The sequence below is a fragment of the Homarus americanus genome, unplaced genomic scaffold (genome assembly GCF_018991925.1).
Source record: "Homarus americanus isolate GMGI-L3 unplaced genomic scaffold, GMGI_Hamer_2.0 scaffold24922, whole genome shotgun sequence".
Classification (NCBI taxonomy): Eukaryota; Metazoa; Arthropoda; class Malacostraca; order Decapoda; family Nephropidae; genus Homarus; species Homarus americanus.
Window position 1 is genome coordinate 1 of NW_024722610.1, and position 21,661 is coordinate 21,661.

The window sequence follows — 21,661 nt, forward strand, 5'->3', positions numbered from 1 at the left end:
TGAACACATCTAATGAAGCCCGTGTTGACATCAGTGCTCGAGGATTCTGGACACAGGGATTTTTGATCCCTTGGCCGCATGTCACCGTAACTTAGCTCTCGATGCTGCACACAGGAGGAACGAGAGCGACAAGATAAGGGCATACGGAGAGAGAATTAAGAACGTTGATCAAGGCAGCTTCACTCTTCTAGTGTTCACAACCTGTGGTGGGATGAGACCAAGTGCAAGATGCTTCTACGCCAGACTCGCGGAGGTAATATCCGAACAGAAGCAGCAGCCCAGAAGTTATGTTTCAGCCTGGATAAGATGTCGACTGTCCTTCTCTCTCCTTCGGTCGGCTTTGCTTTGCCTCATGGGAACGAGAGCATGGGCCCCAAAGCCGACAACAGTTGCAGATATTGACTATGAGGTTACAGTCACTGAATGCAGCATAGATCCCTGGCTCAACAAACTCAACACAGCTAAGATAGCTACTTATGTATCAAGATATTTAATATTAAGGTAATAAATTGGCGACGAATGTATGGCTATTGGGGGAGGCTGGAGGCCACAATAAAAAAAAGAAAAAAAAAGGGACCACCTGTCAAATAACTATGGCAAAGATCCATCACCTGATGACGACATGTCAGATGATAGCGGTGAACCCACTCAGTCAGAAAATACTGTTCATGAGGTGAATGACATACAGTCAACAAGTTGGAAAGGCTTTTTGGGGGAAGATGCGGAGAAGTGGGTCAAAGAAGTCTACTCAGAAGTGGTCAAGTGGTCGCCAGCTAACTTCTTTGAACCACCCAAGTGTGCGGCTATCAAAGAAATGATCCGGGAGATGATTCAGCTCATAATCAATTGCACTCATGAGAGCTCCCTGATCCCATCAGCTCTTCAAATACTGCCTAAGGATGCACGCAAGAAGTAAGAGTAAAGAAAATGTGGCATCAAAGAAGAGAAGACTGGCAATGTGGCAGCAAGGGGCTCTTGGTGATCTCTTACACCAGGCAAGAACACTGCAGAAGAGACTAAAATTCATAGGAGATGGAAAGCAAAACATTGAGGATGTTGCTAAAAAGTTTGGTAACAAGATGCGTGTGGGAAGTGTCCTCGGCGGTAAGATCTCTCACAGAGAAATCTTTTGGTGGTGTGCTGCCAATAAAAAGAGAAACCTTACAGCTATTGAAGGAAAAACATCCCATTTCGAGTGCAGAGGAAGGCACCAGGTTCCCGTGTGACTATGTCCCTCCAAATGCTGTCATGTTCGAGAAAATAACAGGAACGGATAGAGTGGAAAAAAGCACTGAAGACACAGGGAGGGGTTGGCCCTTCAGGCCTGGAAGCAGACAGATGGAGAGTCATCCTCAGCACTAACAAGTTTGGTGACGCAGCAAGTGATCTCTGAAATGTCACCGCCGCCCTTGCAAGAAAGCTAGTAACCTCATCCTGCCATCATCTTCATGATCTGGCGGCCTGCTGCCTCATCCCCTTGGCCTATAGGGGCGGGGGAAATGCTGAGACGGATCATTGGAAAATGTATAATGGAGCTGATTAATGATGATGTCACGGCACCTGCAGGGAACCTGCAAGTATGTACTGGCCACCAGGCTGGGGTGAAGTTGCCATTCACGCCATGAGAAAGGTGATTGTGAGGCAGTAGTCCTGGTTGACGCTTCCAATGCATTCAACATAATCAAGCGCAAGGCTATTCTGCACATCGTCAAGATCAGTTGTCCGAGCTTTGCAATATATATTGAAAATACCTACAGGAACCCAATAGACCTTTATAGTATATAACAAGCTTCAAAGCCCCAAGAGGAGATACCATCATAGAGTCAACTGTCGCTATGGTAATGTACACAATAGGTCCATCCGTGCTCTAACACGAAATAAGCTATGAAACAACCGAGGTCAAGCAATTGGCATATGCTGATGACCTTACAGGAGCAGGAAAAGTGGAGGATATCAAAAAGTGGTGGGACCTGGTAATATTACGTGGTCCACAAATAGGGTACCACTCAAATGCTAGCAAGAACTTCCTCATTGTGAAAACAGAACACTATGAACGGGCAAAGGAGGTATTCACCAGAAGTGAGGTCAAAATAACTAAGGACGGCCAAAGACACCCAGGTGCGGTAAACGGCTCGAATGACTTCACCGAGTACGTAACGGTAAAGGTAAAGGAGTGAGTGAAGGATATTGTTAAAACGGAGCCACATGCAGCTTTTGCGGCATTTACCCATGGAGTCAAGCACTATCCCCGATTTCGGATACCTCCTCAACCTTCTGGAAGGAGCCATCAGCCTCATTTTTGTTCCAAAATTAGTGAAACACCCTCACTCAACCCCTTGCATTACCACCGAGACTGGGAGGAATGGGAATGACCCATCCAGAGGAGCTTGCTGCCACCGACCATCAGAACTCAGTCAAGCTCACGGCAGCCCTCACTGAGCACATAATAGCTCAGAATGCATCAAATGAGGTGGACACCAATGAATTAAACAAGTTTCTACGGTCCATTACGACAGAACGAGAGCACCCCAAAGCGATAAACTACAACTGATGCTGCAATTGCCAGAGAACTTGAAAAAGAGTAACTGTAGCACAGAAGGTGGGCGCCTTGAACTGGCTATCAACGTTCCCGATAAAGGCAAAGGGTTTCAGTCTTAATAAACGAGAATTCACAGATCCATTGCTCTAAGGTACGGTAGGCCAGTAGAAGGTTTGTTCTCCCAATGCGTGTGTGGCTCATCCTACGACATTGACCGTGTCATGGTGTGCAAAAAAGGGGGCTTCGTATGCATGAGACATGACGGAGTAAGGGATCTCACAGCAAATTTACTAAAGGAAATCTGCCATGATGTCACGGTGGAACCGACCCTTCTTTCATTGGACGGTGAGAACCTCCATCACAGGACTTCGAGCACATCTAATGAAGCCCTTGTGGACTTCAGTTCTCAAAGATTTTGGATGCGGGGACAGCGAGCTTTCTTTGATGTTAGGATATTCGACCCTATGGCAGCATGTCACAGTAACTTGTCTCTTGAGGCTGCACACAAGAGGGCGTATGGCCAGAGAATTCAGAATGTGGGTCAGGGTAGCTTCACTCCTCTAGTGTTCACAACCTCTGGCGGAATGGGACCAAGTGCAAGACGCTTCTATGCAAGACTGGCGAAGATGTTGTCTGAGCAAAATCAGCAGCCCAGAAGTCACGTTCCAGCCTGGTTGAGATGTCGACTGTCCTTCTCTCTGCTTAGGACTGCATTGCTTTGCCTCAGGGGATCGAGACCGTCGGCCACAAAGCCGACAACGGTCGCAGATATTGACTATGAGGCAACAGTCTTTGAGTGCCGCATAGATCTGCGGCTTAACTAACTCCAAACAGCCAGGGTAGCTACTTTTGTATTAATTTAATTTTAAGGCAATAAAATATCGGCGAAGGTGTGGCTATTGGGGGAGGCTGGAGGTCACGTAAAAAAATAGTAGTGGTAGTAGTAGGAGTAGTAGTAGGAGTAATAGTAGGATAATAATATTTTCACTACTTAGGCCTATATAAATTCTCGCTGTGATTCATGCAACACTAGATATTTACAGTCTTTAATAATAAACACAACTCTGTCTTATAAGTGGTGGCTGACATAGGCTGTACTCGTGAGAGAGATCAACCTTACTGATAACGGCAAGATAAGCAGATAAAGGTTAATTAAGGTCTCCCCAATACAATATCATTAACCCAGCCTGATATATAAACACACCATCATCACCACCATCATCATCATCAACACACAGGAGGAACGAGAGCGACAAGATAAGGGCATAAGGGGAGAGAATTCAGAAAGTTGATCAAGGCAGCTTCACTCTTTTAGTGTTGACAACCTCTGGTGGGATGGGACCAAGTGCAAGAAGATTCTATGCCAGACTCGCAGAGGTGATATCTGAACAAAAGCAGCAGCCCAGAAGTTATGTTACAGCCTGGATGAGATGTGGACTGTCCTTCTCTCTCCCTCTCTCCTCAGGTCGGCTTTGCTCTGCCCCAGGGGAACGAGAGCTTCGGCCTCAAAGCCGACAACAATTGCAGATATTGACTATGAGGCCACAGTCACTGAATGCCGCATAGATCTGCAGCTCAACTAACTCAATACAGTTAGGATAGCTATTAATGTATTAGGATATGTAATATTAAGGTAATAAAATGGTGGTGAAGGAATGGCTATTGGGGGAGGCTGGAGGCCATTAGTAAAAAAAAAAGTAGTAGTAGTATTAGTAGTAAAGCATCACTTCAACAGGAATGCAGTAGCTGCAACGTCGTGTGGATCACTAAACCAACATATGAGGTGGTCCACCCTGCTGGCTGACGTGGAAGTGATGACATTGTGTCGGCCTTGGAGGAACGTGGGAGAGGGGGCGGCGATAACAAGTGGAAGAGGCGCTGGGAGAAGAGGTTGAAGACACAGAGAGGGTGCAGGAAAATGAGACAGAAAAAATAAAATAGACAAATGAGTGACAGGAGGAGAGGTACCGAAAAGAGATTAGGGAGAGAAATGAAAGAAGAGGGGGGGTCATCCTCTTCCCTTATGCCCCTTCTCCCTACATACATGTGAGGGAGATAGGGGCTGGGAGAAGGTCTTCCTTATCAGCAGGCCACATTGAATAGTACTGTAGCAGCAGTCCACTCACTATCTGTACTTAGTTACGAGAAGACATCCACGCCACGCACCAAACACACAGACAGGCAGACACAGACACACACACGCCCCTCCACGTCACATCATTCACGAAGGTAAGAACTATTTTTAAGGAGCCATTTCACCCTTACTTGCGGCATCCTTGTCTTATTCCGTGTACAATTTCTCCTGTGATTTATCTCCCCAAATCTCGAATCCAGTTTTCATATTGGTCCAATTTCACCTCTTTATAGACACAATGTAACTCTTGAGACCGATTTCCATAATACTTATTGTTATGCTACTTATCCCCAATTTTAATCTATTTTCAGGTTTTGAGAATTTTCATCTTAACAACCAAATTTGATCTCACACTAGGACCAATTTCACCGTTTTCTTAAGGATTATTACGAACAATTACGACACAATTTCTGCTTCATCCAAGAATCAATTTACATTCTCGTCTTTAAACTTAAAGTGGGACCAATTTCTACCGGTTTTTCAATCAACATCCTAATCGTTTCCCATTTTACGTGTAAGGCATTATTTAAGGTCTTTAATCATCATTTACACAACTTCGTTTCTACTGTGGACGAAAAAAGTTAAAAATCTTCATCTATTGTTTTTTGTGATGTCCGTCTATACCTCAAGTCATTGTATATCTACGTGACGTGATGATGATGATGATGATGATGATGCTTATTATTGTTATTATTATTATTATTATTATTATTATTACTATTATTAGTGAACATGATATGAAACTACTATGAAAGTGAGCTTATATGAGCAGTGAACATGACATATTGAACAGTGAATCATCATTATGTAGAGTGGATTGAATAATGTGGTAACAGTGAACTTAATAATATAAATAGTGAAGAAAACAAGATGACACTGAACATGATATTAATAATGAATATAATATAAACAGTGAAGATAACAATATGAAACTAATGATGAACATTATGAAGAGTGAATATATTCAATTATCAATTTAAAGTTATACAGACACTTTACCTACCATTATAAAATACTACAATATACACAGGTAATTAACTAGATCACCTGAAGATTAACCATCCTAAGTTTGACCTAATATAACCTAACCTAACCTAACCTAACCTTAACTAAACTAACTTTAAAATGAAATAAACTGTTGGGTAATGTTCAGGTAACAATAATAATAATAATAATAATAATAATAATAATAATAATAATAATAATAATAATAATAATAAATAAATACAAAAACGAATAAATAAATCAAGAGTGAGAAACGATACACAGTATGTATGTTGTGTTGTACACGGACTGTAAGAGAAACAATTGAGACCCTGCAATTGTGTATAAATGAGGCAGAAAGTCAGATCAGCAACCTGGGACTTGTCACAACTTTCGTGATGCCATATGGTAGCAGGGTCTACCATTAGACAACACATTATGCTTCCAGTATCTTCCCAGGCGGTAGTACCTCCCTGATTGGTAGCTGCTTACTACCTACTACCTGCCAAGTAGACTCTTAAATACCTATAAAATCAAAATGGCCATAAAACGTTGATGGGGATAATGATGATTTTGTTGATGATGATGATGGTGGTGATGATGGTGTGTTTATATATCAGGCTGGGTTAATGATATTGTATTGGGGAGACCTTAATTAACCTTTATCTGCTTATCTTGCCGTTATCAGTAAGGTTGATCTCTCTCACGAGTACAGCCTATGTCAGCCACCACTTATAAGACAGAGTTGTGTTTATTATTAAAGACTGTAAATATCTAGTGTTGCATGAATCACAGCGAGAATTTATATAGGCCTAAGTAGTGAAAATATTATTATCCTACTATTACTCCTACTACTACTCCTACTACTACCACTACTATTTTTTTACGTGACCTCCAGCCTCCCCCAATAGCCACACCTTCGCCGATATTTTATTGCCTTAAAATTAAATTAATACAAAAGTAGCTACCCTGGCTGTTTGGAGTTAGTTAAGCCGCAGATCTATGCGGCACTCAAAGACTGTTGCCTCATAGTCAATATCTGCGACCGTTGTCGGCTTTGTGGCCGACGGTCTCGATCCCCTGAGGCAAAGCAATGCAGTCCTAAGCAGAGAGAAGGACAGTCGACATCTCAACCAGGCTGGAACGTGACTTCTGGGCTGCTGATTTTGCTCAGACAACATCTTCGCCAGTCTTGCATAGAAGCGTCTTGCACTTGGTCCCATTCCGCCAGAGGTTGTGAACACTAGAGGAGTGAAGCTACCCTGACCCACATTCTGAATTCTCTGGCCATACGCCCTCTTGTGTGCAGCCTCAAGAGACAAGTTACTGTGACATGCTGCCATAGGGTCGAATATCCTAACATCAAAGAAAGCTCGCTGTCCCCGCATCCAAAATCTTTGAGAACTGAAGTCCACAAGGGCTTCATTAGATGTGCTTGAAGTCCTGTGATGGAGGTTCTCACCGTCCAATGAAAGAAGGGTCGGTTCCACCGTGACATCATGGCAGATTTCCTTTAGTAAATTTGCTGTGAGATCCCTTACTCCGTCATGTCTCATGCATACGAAGCCCCCTTTTTTGCACACCATGACACGGTCAATGTCGTAGGATGAGCCACACACGCATTGGGAGAACAAACCTTCTACTGGCCTACCGTACCTTAGAGCAATGGATCTGTGAATTCTCGTTTATTAAGACTGAAACCCTTTGCCTTTATCGGGAACGTTGATAGCCAGTTCAAGGCGCCCACCTTCTGTGCTACAGTTACTCTTTTTCAAGTTCTCTGGCAATTGCAGCATCAGTTGTAGTTTATCGCTTTGGGGTGCTCTCGTTCTGTCGTAATGGACCGTAGAAACTTGTTTAATTCATTGGTGTCCACCTCATTTGATGCATTCTGAGCTATTATGTGCTCAGTGAGGGCTGCCGTGAGCTTGACTGAGTTCTGATGGTCGGTGGCAGCAAGCTCCTCTGGATGGGTCATTCCCATTCCTCCCAGTCTCGGTGGTAATGCAAGGGGTTGAGTGAGGGTGTTTCACTAATTTTGGAACAAAAATGAGGCTGATGGCTCCTTCCAGAAGGTTGAGGAGGTATCCGAAATCGGGGATAGTGCTTGACTCCATGGGTAAATGCCGCAAAAGCTGCATGTGGCTCCGTTTTAACAATATCCTTCACTCACTCCTTTACCTTTACCGTTACGTACTCGGTGAAGTCATTCGAGCCGTTTACCGCACCTGGGTGTCTTTGGCCGTCCTTAGTTATTTTGACCTCACTTCTGGTGAATACCTCCTTTGCCCGTTCATAGTGTTCTGTTTTCACAATGAGGAAGTTCTTGCTAGCATTTGAGTGGTACCCTATTTGTGGACCACGTAATATTACCAGGTCCCACCACTTTTTGATATCCTCCACTTTTCCTGCTCCTGTAAGGTCATCAGCATATGCCAATTGCTTGACCTCGGTTGTTTCATAGCTTATTTCGTGTTAGAGCACGGATGGACCTATTGTGTACATTACCATAGCGACAGTTGACTCTATGATGGTATCTCCTCTTGGGGCTTTGAAGCTTGTTATATACTATAAAGGTCTATTGGGTTCCTGTAGGTATTTTCAATATATATTGCAAAGCTCGGACAACTGATCTTGACGATGTGCAGAATAGCCTTGCGCTTGATTATGTTGAATGCATTGGAAGCGTCAACCAGGACTACTGCCTCACAATCACCTTTCTCATGGCGTGAATGGCAACTTCACCCCAGCCTGGTGGCCAGTACATACTTGCAGGTTCCCTGCAGGTGCCGTGACATCATCATTAATCAGCTCCATTATACATTTTCCAATGATCCGTCTCAGCATTTCCCCCGCCCCTATAGGCCAAGGGGATGAGGCAGCAGGCCGCCAGATCATGAAGATGATGGCAGGATGAGGTTACTAGCTTTCTTGCAAGGGCGGCGGTGACATTTCAGAGATCACTTGCTGCGTCACCAAACTTGTTAGTGCTGAGGATGACTCTCCATCTGTCTGCTTCCAGGCCTGAAGGGCCAACCCCTCCCTGTGTCTTCAGTGCTTTTTTCCACTCTATCCGTTCCTGTTATTTTCTCGAACATGACAGCATTTGGAGGGACATAGTCACACGGGAACCTGGTGCCTTCCTCTGCACTCGAAATGGGATGTTTTTCCTTCAATAGCTGTAAGGTTTCTCTTTTTATTGGCAGCACACCACCAAAAGATTTCTCTGTGAGAGATCTTACCGCCGAGGACACTTCCCACACGCATCTTGTTACCAAACTTTTTAGCAACATCCTCAATGTTTTGCTTTCCATCTCCTATGAATTTTAGTCTCTTCTGCAGTGTTCTTGCCTGGTGTAAGAGATCACCAAGAGCCCCTTGCTGCCACATTGCCAGTCTTCTCTTCTTTGATGCCACATTTTCTTTACTCTTACTTCTTGCGTGCATCCTTAGGCAGTATTTGAAGAGCTGATGGGATCAGGGAGCTCTCATGAGTGCAATTGATTATGAGCTGAATCATCTCCCGGATCATTTCTTTGATAGCCGCACACTTGGGTGGTTCAAAGAAGTTAGCTGGCGACCACTTGACCACTTCTGAGTAGACTTCTTTGACCCACTTCTCCGCATCTTCCCCCAAAAAGCCTTTCCAACTTGTTGACTGTATGTCATTCACCTCATGAACAGTATTTTCTGACTGAGTGGGTTCACCGCTATCATCTGACATGTCGTCATCAGGTGATGGATCTTTGCCATAGTTATTTGACAGGTGGTCCCTTTTTTTTTCTTTTTTTTATTGTGGCCTCCAGCCTCCCCCAATAGCCATACATTCGTCGCCAATTTATTACCTTAATATTAAATATCTTGATACATAAGTAGCTATCTTAGCTGTGTTGAGTTTGTTGAGCCAGGGATCTATGCTGCATTCAGTGACTGTAACCTCATAGTCAATATCTGCAACTGTTGTCGGCTTTGGGGCCCATGCTCTCGTTCCCATGAGGCAAAGCAAAGCCGACCGAAGGAGAGAGAAGGACAGTCGACATCTTATCCAGGCTGAAACATAACTTCTGGGCTGCTGCTTCTGTTCGGATATTACCTCCGCGAGTCTGGCGTAGAAGCATCTTGCACTTGGTCTCATCCCACCACAGGTTGTGAACACTAGAAGAGTGAAGCTGCCTTGATCAACGTTCTTAATTCTCTCTCCGTATGCCCTTATCTTGTCGCTCTCGTTCCTCCTGTGTGCAGCATCGAGAGCTAAGTTACGGTGACATGCGGCCAAGGGATCAAAAATCCCTGTGTCCAGAATCCTCGAGCACTGATGTCAACACGGGCTTCATTAGATGTGTTCAATGTTCTGGGTAATAAGTTCAATATACAGGAGCGAACACAAACACCTGTATAGATTTTGTAGGTTCGATTTACTGGATAAGAGATATGTACACAAAGGGAGTAGTGCTCTCCGACCTGTCTGCTTGTCAACTGCTCTATAGACGACGTATGGCAAGTGAGACATTAACAGCTTCCATACGTCGCCAGGCACATTAATTAGGCATGTGGGACATCTTAAATATATTGCCACACGCTACTAGCTAGGCTGAATAAATAGTACATAAATGGAGCACATACATAATATACATAGCATAATATAAATACAGCATACAGAATATACATACACCTCCCTCCCCCCTATATGCTCATAGCAAAGTCTTGAGCGGACCTTTTCTTTTGGATCCGTTCTGAGCGTCGAGGGACTAGATCACTGGGAAGGGTATGGGATTCAACACTGGTGGCGGGGTCAGCAGAAGGCATTGTTACGGGGCGGAGAAAACGGCGGTTCCTCCACCACACACGACCACTGGGTAACCGCACCTGGTAGTCCCGTGACCTACCGAGACCCATGATTACGCCTACTTTGTCCCAACGTAGGGAGGTCGGGTCCTGAACACGGACTTGGGTGCCGACACTCAACCTGGGGAGAGAACGGGCGTGGTCCTTGTAGCGGGCGACGACGTCTTGAACACGTTCGGCGGCTCGGCGATCACAATCCTCTGTCTTGGCCTGCCACTCCTTGGAGAAGGATTGAGGGTGAGCAGGGACACAAGAACGAAGGGGGCGTCCATACAAAACCTGGGCAGGGGAGCGTCCGGTGTAGTTAGGTGTGTTGCGGAGTTCAAGAAGACCCCGGTCGAAGGCCTCGCAGTCGATATTCCCAGAAGGGGCCACCTTAAGGATGAGGTGCTTCAAGGATTTGACAGCAGCCTCAGCGTGGCCGTTGGACTGCGGGTAATGGGGCGATGACAACACATGCCGGACTCCCCATCGGTCAAGGAACACAGCAAAGTCCCGGCTTGTGAACTGAGGCCCTCCGTCGGTTCGCAGGCGCACAGGAACGCCCACGTCACGGAAGTAGTGGCGGAACTTGCTGATGGTGGCGGCAGACGTCGTGTCATTACCGCACTTGATGACAACCGGCCAACCAGAGAGACGGTCGACGATAACAAGGAAGGACTTTCCTGACACAGAGAAAAAGTCGGCCGACACAGACTCAAAGGGGCGGGTGGGGTTGTCGTCACTCATGAAGGGTTCCTGCTGCTGGCTGGGTTGTAGTACGTGGCGGTGCTTACACACCTGGACAGCATTGGAGATGTCGGGGTCGATGCCAGGCCGGAACACAGTCTGTCTTGCACGCCGTTTGGTGGCCTCGGCTCCACAGTGACTGTCGTGGAGGCGAGCCAAGGGATGGAGACTTGAAGCAGCAGGGACAACTACCGAAGGAGAGGTGTCACTGGCCAGAGGTAGGGGTAGGGCGGCAGCAGGGTAGTTGCTGCTCCCTTCGTGCACCCTGTTGGCGTATTTTACCTCGAGAATCGGCGTTGGGAAGTCCTGGGAGATGATGGCCAACTCTTGGCAATGTCTGTAGGACAGCAAAGGAGTCGGGACACCATTATGCACGTCAATCAAGGCCTGACACGACCTGTTGCCAAAGGTGACATGTGCATAGAGTGAACCTAGGGCTGGGGCCATCTGTGAACCATCTGCCGTGATGCAGAGGTCCTTGGGAGGCGGTTCTAGATCGCTTGGAGAGAGCCCCAAGCATTGCAAATGCTGGGGACCGATGACTGTAGCATCAGCGCCGGTGTCAGGCAACATCTGAAGACGGGATGACACACTGCCATAGGTCACGATGACACTGATGTACTGGGGAACTTTGGTCCTGGGATGCGAGGAGTACACCCTCCTAATATGGGTCGGGCTTTGTCCAGGGTCGTCGTGCCTCTGATTGGAAGACTGTGGGCGGCCCTTACTGGTAGAAGGGCGCTGAAGCTTCCGCCGACGCTGTCCCTTGGGTTTGTGGGTAGGGCAACACTTGTCATAGTGGCCCAGACGACCGCACACATTGCACTGTACGTACTTAGCTGGGCACCGCACTGTGAGCGACCAGTGGCCCTTACGGTCACAACTGTTGCAGGTAGACTGAGCAGCTGGACACACCTGTGTTCCGTGCTGCTTACCACAGTTGTTGCAAAATGAACCGGGCGTGGACGTGGTGGGCGAAGGTGTAGGAGCAGACTTCTTGTCCTTCTTGTACCGGGACACAGCGCGTACAGCTGTAGGGGGAGCTCGGATGGCAGAGGTGGCACACCTGGCAGCCTCATAGGAGCGACATATCGTCAACACATACTTGAGAGAAGAGGAAGAGTCGAGGGTGGTGAGGCGTTGGACAAGTTCCTCGTCCTTAACACCCATCAGGATCACCTGCTTCAACTGGGTCTCCTCGCACTGCTGGTGGTGGCCTAGACATATATCTACCTCTTCCGAGGCTCTCTTAAGACATACATAAAAGGCGTCAAAAGTCTCACCCTCCATCTGTCTGCAGCTAAACAATTCCCTCCTGCGCAGAGCTTCATTCTGCTGTCCTTTGATGTGCCGTTGTAGAATGTCCAGTACCTCCTCTACAGACAGCGAAGAGGTTGGGGGTACCTGCAACGTATGTTCTAAGACACGCTGAATTTCCAAGGACAGGCACATACGCAGCTGGATGAGTTGTTTAGGCTGTGACAAACTCTGGAGATCCACCATTGTAGAATAATCAGTCCACCGTCGCCGCCATTCACGAAAAGTCTGGAAAGTCACATCAGGCTTCAAGATGGGCGGTGTTTGAGCAGCTGCTTTTGGTGGGGCTGGGGGGCGTGAAGGAAGCATTGATGAGGTATCTGAACCAGTCAGTACCGAGGCAGTGTTAGAGCCAGGGGCTTGGTTAACAGTGAGGCGAGATATCAAAGCTTCAAACCTTGCACTGTCTTCCAATCTCCGTTGGTGGTCTCTCTCTGCCTCTGCTTGCCTTCTGTGTTCATCCGCCACACGTCTGTTAGCTTCATCCTCGCGCCTTTCATCTCTCATAAACTTCATTAAAGCAATTATCTCTGGAGACAACGCTGAATATCGAGGTGAAGGGCTGCGCAATGTTGTGGGAGCTGGAGCGTCATGGTCAGCCTGGTCATCCATCTCTGCGGAGCTATCATCCGACTGACTCATCCGGGCGCTGGGTCCACGGCTACGTAAGGCACGAGACATAACTACTTCATCTGTGTACCGTGTCTTAAATCAGTGTTGACCGGTCAGCCCGTCGTATCAACAAGATTTCAGACAAAAAATTAATTAAATACACAGATAAGTAGGTTATATATATAAAATATATATAAGGGAGCCGCCGCGGTCAGTGAGTGTGTACGTGTGTGTGTGTCCCGGGCAGTGAGAGCGGTCTCCTCGAGCTGTGAAGGGGTGTGGAGACGACGCTGTGAGGGGGGGTGGAGACGGCGAGGAGCGTCAGTTACCCTCCAGGCTTCGCGAGGGGAGGTGTACTCAAGTCTACTCCTTACAAATGCCCAGAACATGCCGTGTACCTTGGGAATCCTTTAGAACAAGGTCACACATGTATGGCACGAAACACACAATGCACTAAACACTTCACAGAAAATCACTGTCACTGACACTGCTCAAAGTTGCTAAATTCTTCGAGGAGGGTGGCGGGCGGCGGTTGACACAGGGCAAGGGGTCCATAAGCCGGCTTTCCACAAACTTTGCACTGTCACTCGTAATTATCCAGTAAAAGTACACACTGCGCCATGTTCAATGTTCTGGGTAATAAGTTCAATATACAGGAGCGAACACGAGCACCTGTATAGATTTTGTAGGTTCGATTTACTGGATAAGAGATATGTACACAAAGGGAGTAGTGCTCTCCGACGTGTCTGCTTGTCAACTGCTCTATAGACGACGTATGGCAAGTGAGACATTAACAGCTTCCATACGTCGCCAGGCACATTAATTAGGCATGTGGGACATCTTAAATATATTGCCACACGCTACTAGCTAGGCTGAATAAATAGTACATAAATGGAGCACATACATAATATACATAGCATAATATAAATACAGCATACAGAATATACATACAAGATGTTTGAAGTCCTATGTTGGAAAATCTCACTGTCCAATGGAAGGAGGGTCGGTTCAACCCTGACATCACGGCAGATTTCCCTCAACATATTTGCTGTGAGATCCCTTATGTCGTCATGCCTCATGCATATGAAGCCCCTCTTTCTTGCACACCATGGCATGATCGACGTCATAGGAAGAGCCACACATGCATTGGGAGGGCAAACCTTCTACTGGCCTACCATAACTTAGACTCTTAGAGCATTGGCATCTGTAAATTCTTGTTTATTGAGACTGAAATCATTTGCCCTTATCGGTAACGTAGTTAACCAGTTCGAGGCGCCCACCTCCTACGCTATAGCTACTGCTACTACTACTATTAGAAGGGAATGTAACGTATCAAAAGGGGAAGAGAGAGAGAGTGGAGAGGAGAGACAAATAGGTTACCCTTATCTAATGTGATCCAGAACTTTTTAAATAAGGTTATAACTTACACTCTACTGATTACTCTTTAGGGTGAGATACACACCGTACTTCATCCTTAAAAACTTACTGCTACACTACTACTACTTTGCTGTCACTCGAAATCGAGTATGACGGTCATCCAGCTATGATACAATGATACGAGTTATTAAGGATGTCACCTTCGTTGGTGATCTCTGAGGTGACTTGAGAGGCCGTTACGGGACCGGCAAGGTCACCCACAGATGATGCACGTGTGGAGGGGTACATCTAAGGCGGGAGGGGCAGCTGCAGCGTATTTCTAGCGTTGGCGCTTGTCTGACTCTGAATGCAGTCGGGCTAACTTGAAAGTATTGACACTTTCTCGTGTGGTGCTCCTCCAAGCATTACGGTGTAGAGTAATTGTCTCCCATGTGAGGGGTTTGATTTGTCACCTTTTTTGGTTTGTATTAAGACTATCCTTATACCTTTTCAGTTACCCGGCAGAGCAAGTTTACTATTCACTAGGTGACTGTAAAGTACAGAGTTGCTTTGGTAGTCTACTGTCGTCCATGCAGGTAACATGGCCAGTCCAACATACAGTAGATGTTCATGTATAATGGTAGCCTCGATGCTCCTACATTTGGTGTCAGCGAGAACGCTGGCATTTGTTCTCATGTTTTCCCAGCGAACTCGGAGGATGGAACGTAGACTACGCTGATGAAAGTTTTAAGTGCCTTGAGGTGCCTCCTGTATGTGACTCATATCTTGCTGCCATATAGTAGGGTGGGGAGGACCACTGCTTGATAAGTGAAGACACGGGTATGGAGTCTGCCTAGGCTTGAGATGTACTTCTGATCCGATGTTGAATCTCTTCATCGGTATCCGCGGTGGTGGACAGGTGCGAGCTGAAACACTGAAAGTGGAGAGCACTGGAGAGAGTAGTACCATTAAGCTGGGTAGATGGTGGGTGTGTGTCTGAGGCAGTGGCAGGCTGAAAGAGAGTCTGAGACTGACGTACATTCACCTCAAGTCCGAAGTGTGCATACGCATCTGCATAGGTGTTCAGGATCTCCTGTAGGTCGTGTTCAGTGTGAACATACTGAAGTTCAGTAATGGAAGCTCCCGGAACCTTTGTTCTTGCCTGGAGTCGTCTCATGTTGAAAAGTCCCATCACGAGGTAATGGCTGCCCACTCCAACAGCTAAATTGGCGCTGGCACGAGTAAGGAAGGCAGCCAAGAAAATGGAAAAGAGAGTTGATGTAAGTACACATCCTTGGATGGGGAAGAACTCAGACTGGGTACCATTGTGCAGGACACTGCCGTTCATGCCATCGTAGAGTTGCCTTACAATGGTGATGGATTTTGGCTGGCAGCCAAAAACGGCTGGGAGTTCGCCAGAGTGCTTCCCTGTTGACCGAGTCGAAGGCATTTGTTAGTTCGATGAATGCCAAGTACAGGCCAAGACGCTGTTCTCTGCACTTTTCCTGTATCTAGCGGGCAGCAAAGATCATGTAAAAGGTGCCATGTGATGATCTAAACTCTAAAGCCACACTGAGATTTGGGGAGGAAGTATTCTGCCTCAGGAAGAAGTCTATTTAGGAGTACACTGGCGATAATCTTGCCAGCTACGGACAGTAGCGAGATCCCACAGTAGTTGCCACAGTCTGACTGGTCTCCCTTGTTCTTATAAATATTGACGATGGAGACGTCTTTAAGAGCTTGGGGGATTTACTCCTTTTCTTGTATATTCTCCAGGAGAGAGTGGAGACGGATGGTTAGCAGAGGTCCTCCTGCTTAATACACGTCAGCTGGCATTCCATTAGGCCCTAAGGCTTTGTTATTTTTCATCTGTTTGATGGCAGTAGCTACCTCATCCATGGATGGAAGATAGCTGAGGTGGGTCAGCTCTGTATGCCTAGTGACCTGCTAGGTAGTTAGGACATCAACATCAGTGTTTTGGTTGAGCTCCGAATGGTAGTGCTCTTTCTAGGGCTTTAGGATGCCTTCTTCGTCTTTAATTAGGGAGTTACTGTCGGATGAGTAGAGGGGGCCGTACCATGAGTGATTTGTTCATAAAATGTTTTAGTGGAATGGAAACGTAAAGATTGCACAATTTGTGTTGATGTGTAAGTTTTGCGTTTCACATGCTTTATTTTTCAACCAATTTTTCTTTAGCTTGCGAAGTTCATGCTGGGTCGCTGCTTTCTTTTTGCGGAAGGTGTTGGCTTTGATCTGAAACTGAGGGTTGTTCTGCCAATCAGTTAAAGCAACACATTTATCACCAACGAGTACGTTGATTTCCGGGTCATTTTCATCAAACTAGTTCTGGTGTATTTTTTCGATCTGGCCCAGGGTTTCTCTGCAGGTTTTTGTCATGACAGTATCGAGAATATCCCGTTGGACACTGGGATATGGGTTGTTTCTTGGTAGGTGGTTTATCAACCCATGTTCAAGCTGCTCTCTGAAAGCGTGTGCTACCACTGTATCCTCCAGATGCTTAGTGTCAAGAACTCTTCTGGAGGCTTGCTGCCTTCGCCATTTTGAAGCGACGTGAAGTGAAAGCTTGGCTTTGACGAGCTGATGATCAGTGTTGCAGTGGTCTGAGCCACGCATGGCTCGGGCAATGAGGGCATCTCGGTGATCTCTTTCTCTGACAATGCTGTAGTCGTGAGATGCCTGTGATTAGATCATGGGTATTGCCACGAACCTTTGAACTTGTCGGCCTGTCTAAACAAAGTATTGGTAATAGTGAGGTTGTGTGCAGCACACATGCTGAGGAGAAGTAGGCCGTTGGGATTACACTTGCCTAGTCCATTTCTCCCTATGGTTCCCGGTCATATGTCAACATTTCTGCCAACTCTGGCAATGAAGTCTCCTAGGACCACAACCTTATCTTCTCTCAGGATAGAGGTTAGCACTCTGTCAAGGTCGGCGTAAAAGGCCTCCTTAATGTCATCCTTTGCACTCAGTGTTGGGGCGCTTGCACTGATGAAGAAGGCCTTTTGTTATTCACTGGGACTCGGAGCGTTATAACACGCTCATTGATGCCAACAGGCATTTCAGTTAGCCCATGTACGATGCATTGATGGATGGCAAAGCCAACTCCATAAATGCTGTTTCTCTCCGCAGCAGGCTTACCCTTCCAGAAGAAGGTATAGCCAGACTCCCGTTCTGTGAGTCGATCCTCGTCTGGGAGCCAGGACTCACGAATGGCTGCTATGTCGATGTTATACCCAGCCAGCTCTTTTGACAAGGGGGCAATTCTTATTTCAGGACGCTCATTTATGCCAGAAACCAGAAGGGTCCTGACATTCCAAGCAGCGACCAAAAGAGGTTGTATAGTTTGTTTTTGTTTTGATCTGTGATTATGATTGTGTTTCCGACCGCATAAAGATGACCTTACTACATGCGGTTGTCCAGCCAGGTTGGGTTTTTAGGCAGGCTATGTTTAGAACACCTTTTCTAGCCCCCTTCCCATGTGGGGTGATCAGAGTGGCTCCTCGAAAGGGCTGCTCAGTCGCACAGACAGGACCAGAATTCACTGCTGACTAGATTGCAGTGCACAAACGACCATCGTATCTATGACATTCATAAGCAGACTTGTGAATAGAGACTCCCGGCAGTCATCTCTGCCTGTCTCCGTTACCACTCGTCCGTCACCATAGGACTTTTGGGGGTATTGGGGTTATGATGATGATGAGAAGTATAATGAGCTGGATGATGGCTGAGCGTGAATTGATTTATGTGGTGAGGCAGGAGCGCAGGCTACAACCATACATCTTGGCTCTTCCTTTTCCTGATCTATTGGTGCAAGTGTTGCAACGACTGGGGAGAGGGAGAGTTGCAATGGACTGCCGATAGCCCAGCTTGCTTGGTTTCGCCTTAGTAGCCTGTTCATAATACATAGCCTTAGTCCTCCGGTGTAGTCGTTGGGTTCCCGTGTTGGTCACCTCTTCCGCCTATACTGCCATTGGGGTCTCACTCCACCTCAGATTTTTATTCAGGGTTTACTCCCATATCCTTATACCTACCAAGGTTAATCCGCAAGACAGCGGAGCAGTGGTTGATAGGCACCAGGACATGTTCACATGCCAGTGGACCTTGTCGCCGTTCCTCTGGGGCACACTGTTGCTCCAAGATCCCCTACTGGTCTAGTCTGGGCCCACGAGGCACCCCCAGTTACCGTGTGTTGCCACGAGGAGGCACAGCAGAGGTCTTGAGGGTGAAGAGACTGTATACTGGCAGGGGAGGGCATATGCAAGTTGCTTCCCTGTTTGTCACGAGGGCTAGCCAGCGGCGGTAGCAAATAGCGAGAGGAAGCAAGCAATGCTTGCACCTTGGCACTCACATAATGCTTCCACAGTAGACGCAATACACCACCCTTTGTTTGCACACACACACACACACACACACTAAAACTACCTATTTTGTCGAAATTTCTTTTCGTTGTGTTCAGCATCTTTCTCTTAAGGTGTTTTTCTTTCAGTTGTGTTCTGTTTTACCACTCTGTTAACTGTGTTCATCATCCCGTTGTTACTGACTTCCCTAAATGTTATCTCTTGTTCTTCATGTTCCTGTTATTGTGTTCTTCTCTCTGTTATTGTATTCGTATGTTATTTACCCAAGTGTTTTTGTTGTTTATCTCTGTTATCATGTTCTATTATTATTCACCCAAATGTTATTGTTGTCCATATCAGTTATCCTATTCTAATGTTGTTCATCCAAGTGTTATTGTTGTTCATCTCCCTGTTATCATGTTCCAATTTTATTCATCCCATTTATATTGCAGTCTTCTCACGTTGTCAACTCTCCCCCAATCCCATTATCTTTCCCCATTTCCACTTCTCTTATTTATCATCTTGTCTCCATCCACAGGTTATCATGGAGTCTTTGGTTGACACATACCATCAGTGGGGAGCGGAGTTAATTTCTACAATGCAGAGAACGTAAGTTAAAGTTTCTTGTCGTAATGTTGTCGTGCTCAGTGTTTACATGTTTCTGTTTTCGTGGTTGTGTTGGTAAATTACTAAACTTTTTAATTTGACTAAGTTGCAAAATTTTTGTGCTGAGGACTTTCAAAGTCGCTAAATTTCTGAAGTAATGGATTTCAAAGTTGTTAAATTTTTGGGTTACTCAGTTTCAAAGTTACTAAATTTCTTAAGAAATAAATTTCAAAGTTGTTTACTTTCAAAGTGGCTTAATTTCCAAGTAGCTACATTGTTGAGTAAAAATTCGATATTTGCAATTTTTTCGAAGTCATAAATGTTCACTTGCTTTAGTAGTGATGATAGCAACAGCAGCAGCAGCAGCAGCAGCAGCAGCAGCAGCAGCAGCAGCAGTAGCAGTAGCAGCAGTAGCAGCCTCAGTAGCAACAGCAGCAGCAGCAGCAGTAGTAGTAGTAGCTCTTCAAATACTGGCAATAATACCACATCTTTTCTGTCAGAGGACACACAAAGACTAAGCACAAAGAAAATGTGGCAGCAATGAAGAGAAGATTGACAATGTGGCAGAACAGGAACCCTTGAGGATCTCCTATGTGAAGCAAGAACACTGCAGGAGAGACTACAATTTACAGGTGACGGAAAGCAAAACACCGACGACGTTGCAAGAAAGTTTGGAAACAAAATGCGTGTGGGAAAAGTGCCTTTGGCAGTAAGATCTCTCACAGAGGAATCCTCCGGTGGGGTTCTGCCATTAAACAGAGAGACATTAAAACAACTGAAAGAAAAACATCACCCTGCAAGTGAAGACGAAGGCATCAGGTTCCAGGGTGACTATATCCCACCAAATGCTGTACTGTTCCAGAAAATAACAGAAGGGATGGTGTGGAAAAAGGCACTGAAGACTCGAGGAGGAGCCGGCCCTTCAGGTTTGGACGCAAACGGTTAGAGAATCATCCTCAGCACTAACAAGTTTGGCCCTGTAGCAAGTGATCTCTGCACTGCCATTGCCGTCCTTGCAAGAAAGCTGGCATCCTCGTGCTGCCATCACCTCCATGCTCTGACGGCCTGCCGCCTCATTCCCCTGGATAAGAATCCAGGATGTAGGCCTATAGGGGTGAGGGAAGTGTTGAGGCGGATCATCGGAAAATGCATAATGGAGGTGGTAAAGGATGATGTCAGGGCAGCAGCAGGGAACCTGCAAGTTTGTGCTGGCCACCAAGCTGGAGGAGAAGCTGCCTTTCACGCCATGAGAACGATATTTGAGCAGCGTGATTGTGAAGCCGTTCTCCTGGTTGACGCTTGAAAAGCATTCAACATGCTTTAACAGCAAGGACGCACTGCACAACATCAAGATCAAGCGTCCAAGCTTTGCAATGTATGTTGAAAACTCCTATAGGAATCCATCAGACCTCTATATCGTAAACAACAAGGCTCTAAGAGGTGATACCATCATACAGTCAACCAAGGGAACAACGCAGGGGGACCCTGTTGCAATGGCAATGTATGCAATAGGCCTATCTGTGCTCCAACACACAATAAAATTTGAAACAACTGAGGTCAAACAAGTGGCGTACGCTGATGACCTTACAGGAGCAGGAAAAGTGGAGGACATCAAAAAGTGGTGGGACCTAGTAACATCGCGAGGCCCACAAATAGGGTACCACCCAAACGCCAGCAAGTCCTTGCTCATTGTGAAGCCAAAACATTATGAGCGGGCAATGGAGGTGTTTGGCGGAAGTGAGGTCAAAATAACAAAGGAAGGCCAAAGACACCGAGGCGCAGTAATCGGCACGACTGATTTCAAGATTGAGTTCGTAACGGGAAAGGTGAATGAGTGGGTTAGGAAAATCCAAGCACTGTCTGAGATTGCTAACACAGAGCCTCATGCGGCTTTTGCCGCATTCATCCATGGAGTCAAGCATCGCTGGAACCACCTGATGCGCACTATCCCTTATATTGGTCCCCTCCTCCACCCTCTGGAAGAAGCTATCAGTGTCAATTTCATTCCCAAATTAGTGAAACACCCTCACTTAACCCCAGCAGAAAGATCACTCCTTGCACTACCACCGAGACTGTGAGGTATGGGATTGACCAATCCAGAGGAGATTGCTGCCATCGAACATCAAAACTTAGTTAAGCTTACGGCAGCCCTAATCGACCACATATTAGCGCAGAACGCAA

At 46.3% G+C, this 21,661-nt stretch overlaps 1 protein-coding gene across 2 annotated transcripts in view; it reads left to right on the plus strand.

The window, feature by feature from the left end:
* Positions 1–4,652: 4,652 nt before the first annotated feature.
* LOC121862852 (glucose-6-phosphatase catalytic subunit 1-like) overlaps positions 4,653–21,661 on the plus strand; it is a 41,168-nt gene continuing 24,159 nt past the window's right edge. For both annotated transcript variants that reach the window (XM_042361173.1, XM_042361174.1), the window contains exons 1-2: positions 4,653–4,768; positions 19,413–19,483. In XM_042361173.1, the coding sequence (XP_042217107.1) occupies positions 19,419–19,483 (65 nt within the window). In that variant the 5' untranslated portion in view covers positions 4,653–4,768; positions 19,413–19,418. The remainder of the gene's footprint in view (positions 4,769–19,412; positions 19,484–21,661) is intronic.